This window comes from Taeniopygia guttata, chromosome 6, assembly GCF_048771995.1.
Source record: "Taeniopygia guttata chromosome 6, bTaeGut7.mat, whole genome shotgun sequence".
NCBI classification, from domain to species: Eukaryota; Metazoa; Chordata; class Aves; order Passeriformes; family Estrildidae; genus Taeniopygia; species Taeniopygia guttata.
Window position 1 is genome coordinate 10616596 of NC_133031.1, and position 14882 is coordinate 10631477.

The window sequence follows — 14882 nt, forward strand, 5'->3', positions numbered from 1 at the left end:
GAAGAAAATGGATGTTTTTTTCTGAATGCCTACAATCACAAAAGCACTTTAATAATATGATCAAGAACAAATGATGTTTACATCTGCTACTATTGAGAAACTGAGGGTTGCTTGGAACATGATGTAGCCCTGTTTCTATTCTGTGAAAGCTCGTTTGGATGGATGTTCGTGTCATTTACTGAAATTTAATTTGCAAACAAGATTTACTTTAGCTGTGTTTTGAAGTACTAATGCATACAGAGATCAAAAAAACCAAGAGATTTTGGAGTTATTACTGCTCTTCCATGAGACTGTGAATCTATAAAAAATTACTTCAGAAAATTAGAAAATTGCATATTAAGTATGTTCATTCATGCATAAAATTATTCTTGTTGTGGTTATCAAGCCGTCAGCATTTTGGTTTTCTAAACACATGAATGAGAGAAGCTTTCTTCAGAGAATTCTAACCAGTTAAACCACTGCTTTCCTGCCCTACCTCAAAAAGAGAAAATATCTTTCTGTTTTTATTGATTATATATGGTTGGAAGATCTGCTGTTAAGGTACAAAATATGTCAGCTGAGTTTTTCTAGAATAAAATTATTAACTCAAATTTTTACTATAATCTTGGGAGAGGAGATTGCCTTCTATACTTCAGTTATAAATATAATAATTGTTGTCATGTTTTGCCTATGAAACTCTGGAGATGCAAACTTTTTTTTGCTGTATTTTTTGTGTCCAGGTCAAAAGCCAGACAGCATGCTTCATGGTACAGGAATGAAGACAAATTCTGACCAAAAGAAACAAGCAAATGGAGTAACACTTGCTCCAGAGGACACCCTACCTTTTCTTAAATGCTACTGCTCAGGACATTGTCCAGATGATGCTATTAACAACACATGCATGTAAGTGTTGCATTTAAGATAGAGAGGCTCTTTGAAGAATATTATTTTGGATTTTGAGAGAGCAAACTACCTCTGGAGGCTGACCAAGGTTCTCTCAGGTGATCTGACCATAATTGATTATGTTCTGTGCGTGCTAAAACCCATGGTCATCTCTGTTTTCACCACACCTTAAAACAATTTACAACTGGTCATTTTAAGCCTAGCAACTGCTTTGAAGGACAGAGGTTTTAAGTAACCCTGTGGTATTTTAGAGCTGGGTGAGTATTAAGTGACCCAAATCTAAGCCTTCTGACATGACCACCTGTTTGCTTATTTCTTCACCTAGTAGTCAAAAAGGTAGTGTAAACAGCATAGCCATTTACTGAGAATTCTTCTTGTTACATGTTCAATGATTACAGAATATTAAGGAAAGGCAGGGGAAAATAAAGAAAAGCCTGTGGACATGTAGAGACAGGAGGGAGGTTTTATCTTTGCTAGGTATAAGAACCATAACAGATTCGTGCACAGGTTATGTGCTTGCTTAAGGTGGCTTTTTATTTCATGTCCTGAAATGTCCTTGTTTTTCTTTTTTTCCTCTCCATTTGCAATTCCATGTTCAAGGCCCTTCTGTTTTCTTCCTTAAGAATTAATATACACAGTTGAAAACATATTACTTGCTCCTGTACTTTGAGTCTTCACTTCAACATAGGTTTCAGTCTCTTAGTGTGTCACTTGGCAGTTTCTGTGGAGCCCAAAGAGGAAGATAAACACTGCTGTCTTTTTAAATGTAAACACAGGCAGAACTTAGAAACAATTTTGAACTGAGAAAATGTTCCAGTATTTTGTCTTTTAAGCCTCTTGGTATTTATTGGTTTTTATTGCCCTCTAGTGTATGCAGTCTGTATAGACCTTACTAATTTTTGTCTGACCTAGCAGCTGACGGGCCATTAGGCTGATAAAAAGGCTATTAGTTAAAAACACACAGTGTCTATGTGCAGGGTACCGTATGGCATTATGCTTTCCACATCTGCATTTCTTGGAATAAGTGTAAATAGATTTTTGGCAAACAAAATTATTTCTAAATTTGTTTTCCTTAGTATCTGTTTTGTGAGAAAGCATCCCTGTAGTGTTCTGTTTGAGAATACCGTGGAGGTCTTTTATTCCCAAACTGGATGGTAATCACTATATTGAAGAATTTTTCTGGAATTCTTAATGTGTTCATGGTCAACTAATTCTGAATAATGAATGAAAAACATGCTGATAAAGCACACTTGATATGTTTATTGCAGAACTAATGGGCATTGCTTTGCAATCATTGAGGAGGATGAACATGGAGAACCCACACTTGCTTCTGGCTGCATGAAGTATGAAGGTTCAGACTTCCAGTGCAAGGTGAAAAAATGAGATTTATACCAGTCACATACTTTATTTCATTTTTATGCCACTCCCTTTTTTAATATGGCAATCTGAAGATGCTTCTAAAGCAAATACTTCTGCTATGATGAGTATAAGAGAAAAAATTCTAAAGGGTTTGGGTTTTTTGTGTTAAGAGCAGTATTTATTTAACATATGATTAACTAGTTTTGACTAAGCTCAAGACTGTTCCCATGTATGAAATAGTAACTTAAGTAGAAACCATCTATTTCTGTGCAACAAGTGAAAAACATCTCCTGAAATATAAAAAAGTGAAGGATCAAATGTAGGCTCAAAGATTAGGTGATGTCTATGGGCCACTGCAGAGTGATCTCATACATTAAATGGTGTGGTTGAAGTGCCTTTTAAATAAAGTAGCTTACACTTTTGTCCATGCTATGTTGTAGCTGTAGCATCTCCTGTCCCTGTTTTAGCTTCAGAATCTGAATGTTCATTGAATTCTCCTTCAACAGGACTCCCCTAAAGCGCAGTTACGCCGAACGATTGAGTGCTGTCGCACTGATTTCTGCAATCAGGATTTGCAACCAACATTGCCACCTCTTGATAGTACAGGTAAACACCTCCTGTATGTTCACACTGCTAAGAAATTCTGTGTAGGTTCTGTTCTTCCTGATCAACAGTAGAAATAAGGAGAAAATGTAATTATACTCTTGCAGAAATATAGTTTTTTCCTTACTCAGTAATTTTTATATGAAGATCTGTGCTACTTTTCATTTTATATTTTCAGTTTTCATTTTTTGTCACTTTCAAGTTAATCTTTTCCTTGGTCAGTCTCTCGTGACATTTTACTCTTGTTCTTAGTGTGTTCATATCTTGACTGCATGTGATCTTCTGATCTGTTTTTATTCTGTTTCCACAGTCTGATCTCTTTTAAAAATGTTTTTCTTAATCTCTGCTGTGCTTTTATCATTATGAATGCCATCATGAAAAAAACTATTCAGACCTTGTTAACACCTCTTTATTGCAAATTCATGCTCTTCTTTATATTGTTCCCAGTGAAAATAGTTTGTTTTCATGCGCTTACTCACTCATTGCTAGACAAGTTGTACTGGTCTAACTGTTGCTTTATATCTTCTCAGAATTTTACTGCTCTAAATCCTTAATTTCTATTTCTAACAAACTAGCAAGAGTCAACCAAAACCAACAACTCCAAAATCTCAAGCTGTATTTTTTTTTTTTTTTTCTGTCATCCAAATGAATTTATCTTTGCTTTTGTGGTATAAATATTCACTTTGATACACAGTATATGAAACCATACCTAAATAAGCTGTTTAAAATATATGTTTAATTAATAGACTTTGGAAACTCTTTTTTTTTCCTTTCTGTTTTTTCTTTCTTGTTTTTTTTTTTTTTTTTGTCAAATAGATGGACTTTTTGATGGCAGCATTCGTTGGATGGCAGTGTTGATTTCTATGGCAGTCTGCATAATTGTCATGGTCATCTTACTTAGCTGCTTTTGTTACAAGTAAGAAAGCACTTTCTTTATTGGCAACATTTTTAATTTTGTAAATCAGTGTAAACAGAACAGTTATTTCGCTAATGTACTCAGTTAATCATATGTAGATTGGAAACAGTTGGAACTTAATTTCACATTTCTGTGGGTAGCAGAATGAAATGTTCATAGCAGAGAATTTAAGTGAGTTTGGTCCTTTCCTCTGGCTACAAAGTATTTACAGTTTTGCACGCTACACATAACTTCTATGCTATAGGAGCTGGTAAACAGGAATATCTTCATGCTTTTTATGCTTTTGGGTCTTCAGTCACTTTCAATAGTTAAATTTCATCTGCTTCTGAGATTTTTTGCTGAGTTTCAAAACTAAGTAAATGTCCAGCTGAGCTATGGCAGTTCATTCAAGTGCTTCTGTTAGCCCCAGCCCTGTGCTGGAGGTGATCACTGTTCCAGCAGTTTCCAAGGCTTGTGTCAGCCTCAGCTGCTGTGGTTCAAGGTTCTGTCTGTTCATGTAATCCAAAATCAGCCATGTTGTGCTGATAACTCTGGCTGAGAGCTGAGTGTTAAAAATGGTGGGTTTCTACCTCACTGATAATCAGCTGACAAACCTCTACATGCATTACAACAGCTTCTTAACATTAAAAAGCTATATAAATTACATTTCAGGAAAAGAAAAAACACAGTAACATCTGCTTCTCTGGTTTTTTTTTTGAGAAAGTGTGTTTGTTTAAATAGCTCCTTTCCTAGAACAGTTTGTTACATATTTTAAGTGTTTTGGAGTTCAGCTTGACTTCTGTTACTTTTGCAGGCACTACTGTAAGTCGATGGCAAAGAGGCACTGTTATAATCGTGACCTGGAACAAGATGAAGCATTTATTCCAGCTGGGGAGTCATTAAAAGACCTTATTGACCAGTCACAGAGTTCTGGGAGTGGATCAGGACTACCACTGTTGGTAAGTCATAAACTTGAGATTTTTCTTCACTGAATTTCTCTCCATCACAAACAAAGCTTGGTTTGGATCTAATGCGAAGAACAAAGCGGTCTGTTCATAAAAAATGCTAATAATTGTATATGCCATCACGATGAAGTACAAACTGAACATGTTTAAAGCCCATCTTCACATAGTTAATGAAATGTCAAAAATCAGATACATTAAAAAAATCTGTTGGCATCAGCAGAATTCAAAGAAAACAGCCATTAAGATAAAAATACAAGTAATGGCTAATTCAAATTGAGTGAACTCAGAGATTCTACATTCTTAGTATCCACTGACCATTAAAATAGAAAAGCCCAGAGAGGGACTTCTTACAAGGGCATGTAGACATAGGACAAGGGGAAATGGCTTTAAACTGAGAGTAGGTTTAGATGGGCCATTAGGAAGAAATTCTTCACTGAGGATGTTGAGGCACTGGCACAAGTTGCCACAGAAGCTGTGGATGCTCCATCCCTGGGAGAGTTCAAGTCCAGTCTGGGTCGGGCTTGGAGCAACCTGTTCTAGTGGAAGGTGTCCCCACCCATGACAGAGGGGTTGGAAGTAGATGATCTTTAGAGTCCTTTCCAACTTAAACTGTTTTGTGATAATTATTCATAGTTTTGTTCATTCACCATCCTATATAATACTTGCATAAAAATTAGCCAGTGAGACAGATGACTGTAATAGAAATAATAGAAATAAATAAATAGAAAAAATAGAAATAAAATGCAAGAGAACATACCCTTCAGTTAGAAGTTGAGTTGACTTAAATCTTTTTGGGTTTTTTTTAATACCTTGGAGGCAGCAATAATGAGTCCAAAATTGGAATCTAAAAAAATTTCATGGAAAAATTTTACAATGGTATAAAACTTTAAAGTAATCCAAGATTGACAAGCAGCCTGGCCTGGTACTTTTGGTTAACTGGTGTGGTTTCCTCCTCTGTTTTTTTTTTTTTTTTCCTTTTTTTTCTTCCTTAGGTTCAGCGTACTATTGCCAAACAAATTCAGATGGTGAGGCAAGTTGGAAAAGGGCGATATGGTGAAGTGTGGATGGGCAAATGGAGGGGTGAAAAAGTGGCAGTCAAAGTGTTTTTCACCACAGAAGAAGCCAGCTGGTTCAGAGAAACAGAGATTTACCAAACTGTTCTCATGCGACATGAAAACATCCTCGGTAAGGCAGCAGAACCTTGGCTGCTGGAGGGTGGAGGAGGAAGGAGCTCTTACTGGGTGGTGTGAGGGGTCTAAGGCAGCTTCTCTGGAATCACCAGCTGGGTTATTTGCTTAATGTGCACTAATTAAATGTTACTGAAAGGGTTGTGTTGCTTTTGGTTAGAAGCATGTCTGCAGTCTCTTTGCTGGAAAGCTGGACTGGTAACCTCACAGAGTCAGAGGTTCTACATGGTTAGTCTTCATGAGGGCAGCATGTATTTTCTGCTACAGTGCAAGAAAATAGAGCTTTAGGAATTATCACTAAATCTACTACACAAAAATTTTATGTACAAATAAATAGTAACTTGGTTTATACATTTCATAGGTTTCATAGCAGCAGATATTAAAGGCACTGGCTCCTGGACACAGCTTTACTTGATTACGGATTACCATGAAAACGGATCATTGTATGATTTTCTGAAGTGCACTACTCTGGACAACAGGGCTCTGCTCAAACTGGCCTATTCTGCTGCATGTGGCCTGTGCCACCTGCACACAGAAATCTATGGGACACAAGGCAAGCCTGCAATTGCACACAGGGACCTGAAGAGTAAAAACATCTTGATAAAGAAAAACGGAACCTGCTGCATTGCGGACTTGGGTCTTGCAGTCAAGTTCAACAGGTAACAAATCCTCTGTCTTTGGAAAACTTTCATGTCATTTTTTTATTTAATGCACCAGATACTCAGTTTAAAATGGCAGATGTAGTAAAATGTAGTTCTTGAATGCTGGCAGATATCATGATGATGATCATTTCAGAGGAAATGGACACTGGGTTTTTCTTTTAATTTAAAACTAGCCTTTCATAGAAAATTTAAACAGCATATCAGCAGTTGAATCGTAATTGAAGATGTGATATTTTAATTGTATTATTAAATACTTTTATTAATTTAAGTTTTATGGAGAGAGAGACTTGTGTTTTTAGTGGTTGTGCCATACAGGATTTCATACCTTGTAACAGTCCACAATTCAGTAACTTGCTAATGTTTTCATATAGTGACACAAACGAAGTTGACGTTCCCTTGAACACCAGAGTGGGAACGAAACGTTACATGGCTCCAGAAGTCCTGGATGAAAGCCTGAATAAAAACCATTTCCAGCCATACATCATGGCTGACATCTACAGTTTTGGGCTGATCATCTGGGAAATGGCTCGGCGCTGTGTCACAGGAGGTAAACTTTCAAATATTCTGTATAAAATCTAGCAGGCCCTTCCCTCACTCTAGCAATGCTTCACCAGGAAATAATATAATTAGCTTGCTGTGTCATTAGGCTTGTATTCTTTAAAAGCTGTAGTAATAGTCTGACAAATAGTTTTATGACTCATCCTAGCTTTTCTTTTACTCTTCTTTTGTATCCTTATGCATCTTCACCCGTATTCTTCTTCCATCTTATATTTCTCTGTGCTTCCTTGTAGCATGTAGTAGATTAGAAAAAGCCAAAGCTAGCATTTGGTATCAAAATCAAAGGCACTACAAGGAAATAGTAGCTACTAAAGTTAATAATCATAATATTGGAGCTTTTATGGTAAATTATTGTTGTAGTGAAATTTGCAGATTTTTACCGCAGTAAAACTCACAGTGTGGTGAGTTTAACTTGTCAGAAAGTTAATTTTTGTTCCTGGCTATGGAAATCCAAGAGTAGATATGTAGATTTAATTATTTTAATTGTTCCTAAACTTTCCTAATTATCTCCAGGTATTGTTGAAGAGTACCAGTTGCCATATTATGACATGGTGCCAAATGATCCATCCTATGAGGACATGAGAGAAGTGGTGTGTGTCAAACGCCTGCGCCCCGTGGTGTCGAACAGATGGAACAGCGATGAAGTGAGTGTGCTCAGAGGCAAATCTGCTTCAGATTGTTCATTAATATGGGGTGGTATTTTAGTTCAATAAATACTAAAATGTTGTAAAGTAGGACTGCATTCACACATTCTGATACTTTGAAAACCTCATAGCAATAATAGGAGAAAGACATGCTTGAGATAAATTCAAAATACTGTATTTTTTTAATGTATCTTTTCAGTGATCTGAGAAGATACCCTTAAGCAGCATGCAAGTATATGAATACTGCTCTACTTGAGATTGTGTATTTGTGTATTTTAGATAGTGGAATATATTCAGAGTTTAATTGGAGCTAAAACTGAAATAATTTTTAAATTAATTTTATTAGTCTTAATAGATATTGGTTTGTGGCATAAGATATTTCATGAAAGATAAAGCAGTTCCTTTGTGGATTTCCTCCATTTTTTTCCTCTTTTACTGTTACATCACAGGACAATCTGTGATATAACTAAAATACTCTCACTTATATGTGTTTCTAAAGGGCCACAGCTTGAACACAGTACATAAGACATAACTATTTCACATAGCAAATTAAATATGCTATATCCATTCTTCCCCAAGTCCTTGCCTTCTATGAGTTACCAGTCTTCTCTAATTTTTTTTTTGACTGCTGAAAGAAATGTTGTCACATGTTCATTTTCCTTGAAAGAATTCTCTATGGTTTTGCAGCCATATATGTGGAGATATTTCTGTTTATTGCTGCCATATTTGTACAACTGTTCTTGAGTTGTACAGAGAAGTTCTGGTAATGTATTATTGAGAGACTAAATCAACACTTCCATTAGTTCCAGCTACTGTAATACTAGGCAGTGATGGGGTGGGATAAGAAGGATTAGCACGTGGATGTCAGGTTTGGGATGTTTTGGGTTTTTTTCCTTCAGCAGATCTCTTTATTATAGTTTTCTACTAACAATTTTGCAGAAAAATTGGAAGTTGCACAGTTTTGAACTTGAAAGTTCTATAATTTGAGCTTGACAGTGAACCAGAATTATAACTGTGGGTGTAGTGATTGTTGAAAGATTGTTTCAAGCACACATTTGTTTTTCCTTCTGCAGTGTTTAAGAGCAATATTGAAGTTGATGTCTGAGTGCTGGGCTCATAATCCTGCCTCGAGGCTCACTGCCTTGAGGATCAAGAAGACACTTGCCAAGATGGTGGAATCACAAGATGTAAAGATTTGACATAGGAAATTGACTTTGGAGAGCAAAGCTGGACTCCCTAGATCTTTTCACTCAAACATGAGTGAGGAAGATAAAAATAAAGAGGAAATAACTGAGATTCAGTATATTTTCTCAGCACACTTCTACAGGCTGCTAATGAAATCTTTCAGTACTTCATAGACCATGATACTGAGAGCCTCTATACACTACGTGCTACACATATGGACAGCCTTGAGAAAATACACGTTTTGTTTTGGTTTGAGCTGCATTGAGACTTCAATCATACTTAGTGAGTCTCCTGTAAAACTCTGGGTACTGAATTGAATGTTCAGATTACAGTGCTTTCTGTGAAAGCCTAACAAGCTATATGGATTCAACAGAGATGGAGAATATAAGCTTTTTTTTTTTTTTTTTTTTGCCTTCTACCTGATAAAACCTAGTCAATCCATACCAAGTTTTGGTGAAACAGCCTGTAGGTTATTAATCTGTTTGTGATACTACTCAGTTTAACAGTTCTTTATGCCTTTATGTGTGTGCCAGGATTATTTTGCTGTCATTTGGAATATATAAGAAACCATTTAAATGAACAAAGTTTTATGGTCAGGGCTCCATGCATTTTATGGCTCCACAATCAGAGATTTGCTACTGAATCTTTTGCCATTAAGTTATCTTCAGAAATCTCAGTTTTAATTTTTTTCTGTTTTTTATTTGGTCACAAGGAGAACTGTAAAAATGTGAACCATTAATTAATTAAGAAATGCCTACCTAAATCTGTAAGGAGCTTGAAACAATCTTTTCTAGAGATGTAGGCTGCTTTGGTCATCTCACTTGCAGTCTAGAGAGAGCTTCATAATTGGATCCCTGATATTTGTCATATTTTTTCACAGTGCCACATGCAACCAGCATTTTTGCCATAGAATACTTTCTTTACATCTTAGCAGAAAAGACTGATGGTGATGTGTTTTGCCTTCCTGCTGTATTGGGACTCTCTGATAGGTGTCTGTCAGGCTATGAATTTCTTCCCACAAAGGAAGGAATTTGTCAGGTGTAGGCATGTACTCTTTCATCATTTGACAAAACTAGGCAGAAGATCCATTTCAAAAGGCTTGAGAACAAGTCTGGTTTACAGACACAAAAAAGGCAGGAAGCTTTGAAGATCAGAGAATGCAGTAAAGGGTCAAGACCAGGAGAAGTGAGTACATGAACTGTTGAAGATCAGATCCACAGTGTGCAGAAGATTTGGAGCTGGGTTGCTCTGATGTAGACGCAGGAGGCCACATCTGTGGGTAACTTAATGGAAGTGAAGATTTGAGACAAGTTACATCAGTGGGTATTGTAAGTTCTAGTTAAGTTTGGGAGGAATGACACTGAAATTAAATCATGAAGATACAGTGAGTTAGCACAATTGTAAAACTTGGTTTTATTGTGCCAACTGTTCGACCTGCACAAGAAACTGAAGTTCCCCCATTTTCACCACTGACCTGCACAAGGTGTGTAGAAGCCAGAACCCGGATTTATAACTCCTTTGCCACTTCTACTTGCAAGTTAGAAAATAGTACCATTACTCAAGTTGAAGCTTCAAAGCATGAATTGTCTGAAGATTGAACACGCAGTATTGGAACCATTGAATCTATTTGATAATTTAAGTGCCTATAATTTTGTACTGTAAATCTTGTTCTAGATAACTTTAAAAAGGGAAGTTATTTATACAGTGTGCTTGTCAAACCATGACAGTGCTTTAGTTAAAAAAAACCCAAACAATAAATACCTAGTCCTAGGTACATCTGTACAATTAGATATATGCACACACATGCACCATAGTTGAGAGTTGAAGAAAAAAGTTAAGAATAATACCAGAACTGATGAAATTGTTAAAACTTCAGATTGATTTATGCTGGATTATTTGTTGTCTTAAAATATTTACATAGAAATTGTTTTGATATGTTTAAATTTCCCTTGAAAATACAACTGATGCAAAGCAATGTAACACAGAAGTAATGTGATTTGTGAACAATTACAGCCTTTTAGCATGTTACCTTTTTGTTTTAATCCTGTAGTTCGCATAATGTAAATGGTCAGGCAAAAGATTGCAGTATTTTTATTTTCTATTGTGATGTACAGACTTTATTTAACAGTTCTACATATTTTATAGAAAACTAGCTATTTCAAGGGACTTTTTTTTTTAAATAAAGTCATTACTTTTGTTTAGTAATGCCTTTAAGTATTAATATGTATTCTGGCTGAGAAGTTCATAGGTATGTCAACTTTAACTTATTTGAAAACAGCAAGAGATTTATGACATTGTGCCACAATCCTCATGATAAAGGGCTTTAAAAAAAAAAGTTTCTCCGTCCATTGCCAAGAAATATAAGATGATTTTGAAATTGTTAATCATGTCTTCGCACATAATTTTTGCACAGGTAGTTGGAAAATTTTTGGTATAAGCCAAAAAATGTAAGGGATAAGCTTTTTTTTTCCTTCTCTAGAATTTTTATCAATAAGAAGGAAAAAATGTTTATGTAGGTACCCTGCTAGCTTAAACTTTCAGAGCATGGAGATCTGTCTAAATGAACCCCGTCCTATGTAGAATATTGTGTCATTTCTTTTAGAGTTTGCCACATCATCATTTGCTTTAAACGTGTTTTGTGAATTTTTTTTTTTTTTTTAGTTTATTTTTCCCAGCTCTTTGGGAAGCCCCTTCTGGAAGTATAAATTTCAATAATTTGTAAATTTTCACTTATTTTCTTTTCCAGTGTTTCGGTGTTTGCAAGGCAGCAATAGGATGGTTAGACGCCTTAGGACCTAAATTGATTTACAAGTTTATTTTAACATGGAGGGAGCAAACTGCTACAAAGATGATTTTTTGAGAGGGGAAAAAATCTTTTTTGCCTTAAACCTAATTTGTCAGCACTTCACTTACTCTGTTCATACTCGGATGTATCGTGCATGTGTAGTTCTTGCTGAACAGCAGCTTCCTTGATTCGGATATTCAACAAAACATTAATGCTAAAGGATATCTATACTGATACTTAATCATTTGGGGGAAGAAAAATGCTCTTAAGCCAGCCCATTAATTTTTACTTAACTAAGCATACTCCAAAGGTAAGTTGTTGCTTCATGCAGTCCTGTACAGTTCAGAAGCCTTTAAGGTCAGAGAGAGTAACAAGATTGTTCTATTGGACTATGATTAATCTCTTTTTTGGTAGTCAAAATTTTAAGCATTTGTCATTCAAAAAGATATATTCCAAAACTGACAAATCTGATTTTTCTTTTTTAATACAAAAATCAGCTGTGTGAAAAATACCTTTGGGAGTATCAAGACTGTGCCTTTGAAGGTCTTAAACACTCATATGGAGGGATTCTTGTGTTTATTGAACCTGTTCCATGTGATATTAGATGGAAATAATTGAAGTCACTTCATTCTTATTGTTACAGCAACTAAAAGGAAAATTTTTGTGTTCCTGGTTGACTTGTAAATTCCGCCAGAAATGTGGTATTCCTGCAGAGAAAATTAGGCTTACATTTGGAGTTTATTCTGAATTTTACTTAATGTAATTTTTCCTCAAGAAGCGGTTTTCCCAATACCCATCACTTCTGAATTATTTTCTTAATCAGCCTTTTTAGAGGTCTAATATTTTAAGTTACCTTCAAGTAGTCTAGAATCAAATTTTAGATCTTGATCTAAATGACCATTTGAATGTGTTTATAAAACAAATCATTTGGATACATTTCATCTTCTCTTAACAGACTGTATTTTAATGGTTTTAAAGTGTTTGAAGAGCAGAGATTTAAAGTTAATAAACATTCTCTTGCTATTGCAGATATTTTTAAAGGGAAGTTACATGCTAATCTTCTGTGAAATATTAGAATTATTTAGCCTTTGCTCCCTCTCCAGAGAGTGCCTCTGAGTTAAGTCTTTATCCTGTGCCCACAGTCTTTATTCCAAGCAGGGGTGATATCTAAAAGCAGCTGGCAGTGTTGCACAGTATAGTCCTTATGGAACCATGGTGCTCAGCCCTGGTTGTACAGCAGAAGTAGAGGGCACATTACTTCTGGGTTTTCAACAAATCTAATGTAATTGTTGCTTTGTGATATTTTACTGTTTAATGCAATTATAGAAGCCCACATCATGTAGTGACATTTGTGCTCTGACATGACATGCCCAAAATGAAATGTACTATATTGTATACAAGAAGAATAAATAACATTGTAGTTAACCTAGAGAAGATGTAAATAAAATATGAAAGAAGAGTGGAACAAGAGAAATGGTCACACTCTTGTGTGTGTTATATGCCAGAAGTGTAGAATACTACTTTAAAAATGTAACACACCAATGTATTTTGTACAGCATCTGCTTTAGAAGGTGCCTTATTGAGTTTACCATGAATTGCTTGTTCTGTACACAGATTATGTCCAATGTATCATTTTTAAGTAAATAACCTTATTTTAGTACACATTAGTGATGTGTTTTGTTACTATAAGATTTTGCCTTAAAAAGTAATGACTTGGAAATCCTAATACTGTAACTAAATAACTCCCTACTTTTTCATACCTTGTTTATGGTTTTTTTCCCCCCACAGTCTCTGAATAAGTTGTTAATTACTGCTTTTATTGTTCAATGATATTGAAAATTATTTGGTGCTCTCTAAGTTTAAGCTCTTTATTATTTGCACGAAATTTAAATTTGGGTGCAACAGTAAAAAACAGTGTTTCCTTTTCCTGGTTTTTATCCCTGTGTTACAGCAAGGCCAAAAGTAAGTTAAAATCAAATGATACTTTTATTTGAACATATGCAAGTTCACTACGTGTTGGTTTTATCCGTATGAATTTGCCTCAAGCTTACCAGGTAAAAAGAGGAAAAATAAAGGGATGGGGAATTTTGTAGTTGCTTTTTGTTCCCTCTGTGTACAACATGCTTTTTGTGTAATAATGTCCAAGTTAAGAGATTTAAGTTTAATATGTGTATATACTGCTTGTTGCAAAAATATGCAGATGCTTCTGTATTCCTGCTAAATTTACTCTGTTTTTTGTGATTCAAGCAAATTCACACCAGTCAAGGGGCTATCTCACCTGTGAGTACTGTGAAGAGAGTGTCAGAATTTTCTCATTGCAGAAACGTATTGGCTTCTACTCTCCATAGAGTTCACCCTTAGTTTACAAGGAGAAAGAAGTAAGATCAGTTTCTGTTCTCTTTTTGCATTTAATCAGGAATAATTTTAGATTTAAATACATATTTTTACAGTAGCTAGAAAGGTTTGATAGCTGAATACCATAAAAACTGTTACCAATATATTATAATTATAAGCCCTGATTTGTTTTTCCTATACAGTCAAGTGTTAAATTCTTGCAGTGTAGTTCTGGAAAGTGCAATGGAAAGATCAACAATGTAGTTTCAAACCTTTCTGTCTGTAACACATAATACCAGGAAATTAGACGCATAAAGATTTGGTCTCCTTAAAGTAGTATCTTGGCAAAGTAAACCTTTTTCCTATGGTTGTGACTATTTGGAAATGGAATGTCTTCAGTGGTTGCAGTGGTCGTGGTTGGATTTAAAACTGGGATTTCATGTTAGCGTTGCAGGAGGAGATGAGGAAAATCGTGGGTAAGTGTTTGCGCCTGTCCGTGTTCTGGTGAGCGGCTTTTTCTCTCGCTGCTGCTTCGTGCAACGGCCACAGGGTGGCGCTGTGTCCTAAAGAAAGAATTTGGGGGGAAAATTGGGGAGTTTTGCGTGAAAATAAGTTCTGCTGCCTGCTAGTAATGAATACCAAAATGTTCTCCCTTATAAATGGGCGAGTTTGAGCACTGTATAGAATATGTTCCTGATGAGCTTGCATCAGTGCCTAAGAGGTGCAACAGCTTTATCCGGTGAAATGTGTAAACAGCACAAATGGATGTTTGGTGGGCACACCAAAAAGCAAACTGAGTAGTTAGCAAAATGAATCACAAGCT

The 14882-nt window shown here is 35.7% G+C and overlaps 1 protein-coding gene across 2 annotated transcripts in view; it reads left to right on the top strand.

Annotated features, from left to right (window-relative positions):
• BMPR1A (bone morphogenetic protein receptor type 1A) overlaps positions 1-13385 on the top strand; it is a 73202-nt gene extending 59817 nt beyond the window's left edge. For both annotated transcript variants that reach the window (XM_030276730.4, XM_030276729.4), the window contains 10 exons: positions 720-882; positions 2151-2253; positions 2748-2847; positions 3661-3760; positions 4554-4698; positions 5697-5889; positions 6253-6550; positions 6925-7100; positions 7625-7755; positions 8829-13385. In XM_030276730.4, the coding sequence (XP_030132590.1) occupies positions 720-882; positions 2151-2253; positions 2748-2847; positions 3661-3760; positions 4554-4698; positions 5697-5889; positions 6253-6550; positions 6925-7100; positions 7625-7755; positions 8829-8954 (1535 nt within the window). In that variant the 3' untranslated portion in view covers positions 8955-13385. The remainder of the gene's footprint in view (positions 1-719; positions 883-2150; positions 2254-2747; positions 2848-3660; positions 3761-4553; positions 4699-5696; positions 5890-6252; positions 6551-6924; positions 7101-7624; positions 7756-8828) is intronic.
• The last annotated feature ends 1497 nt before the right edge of the window (positions 13386-14882 follow it).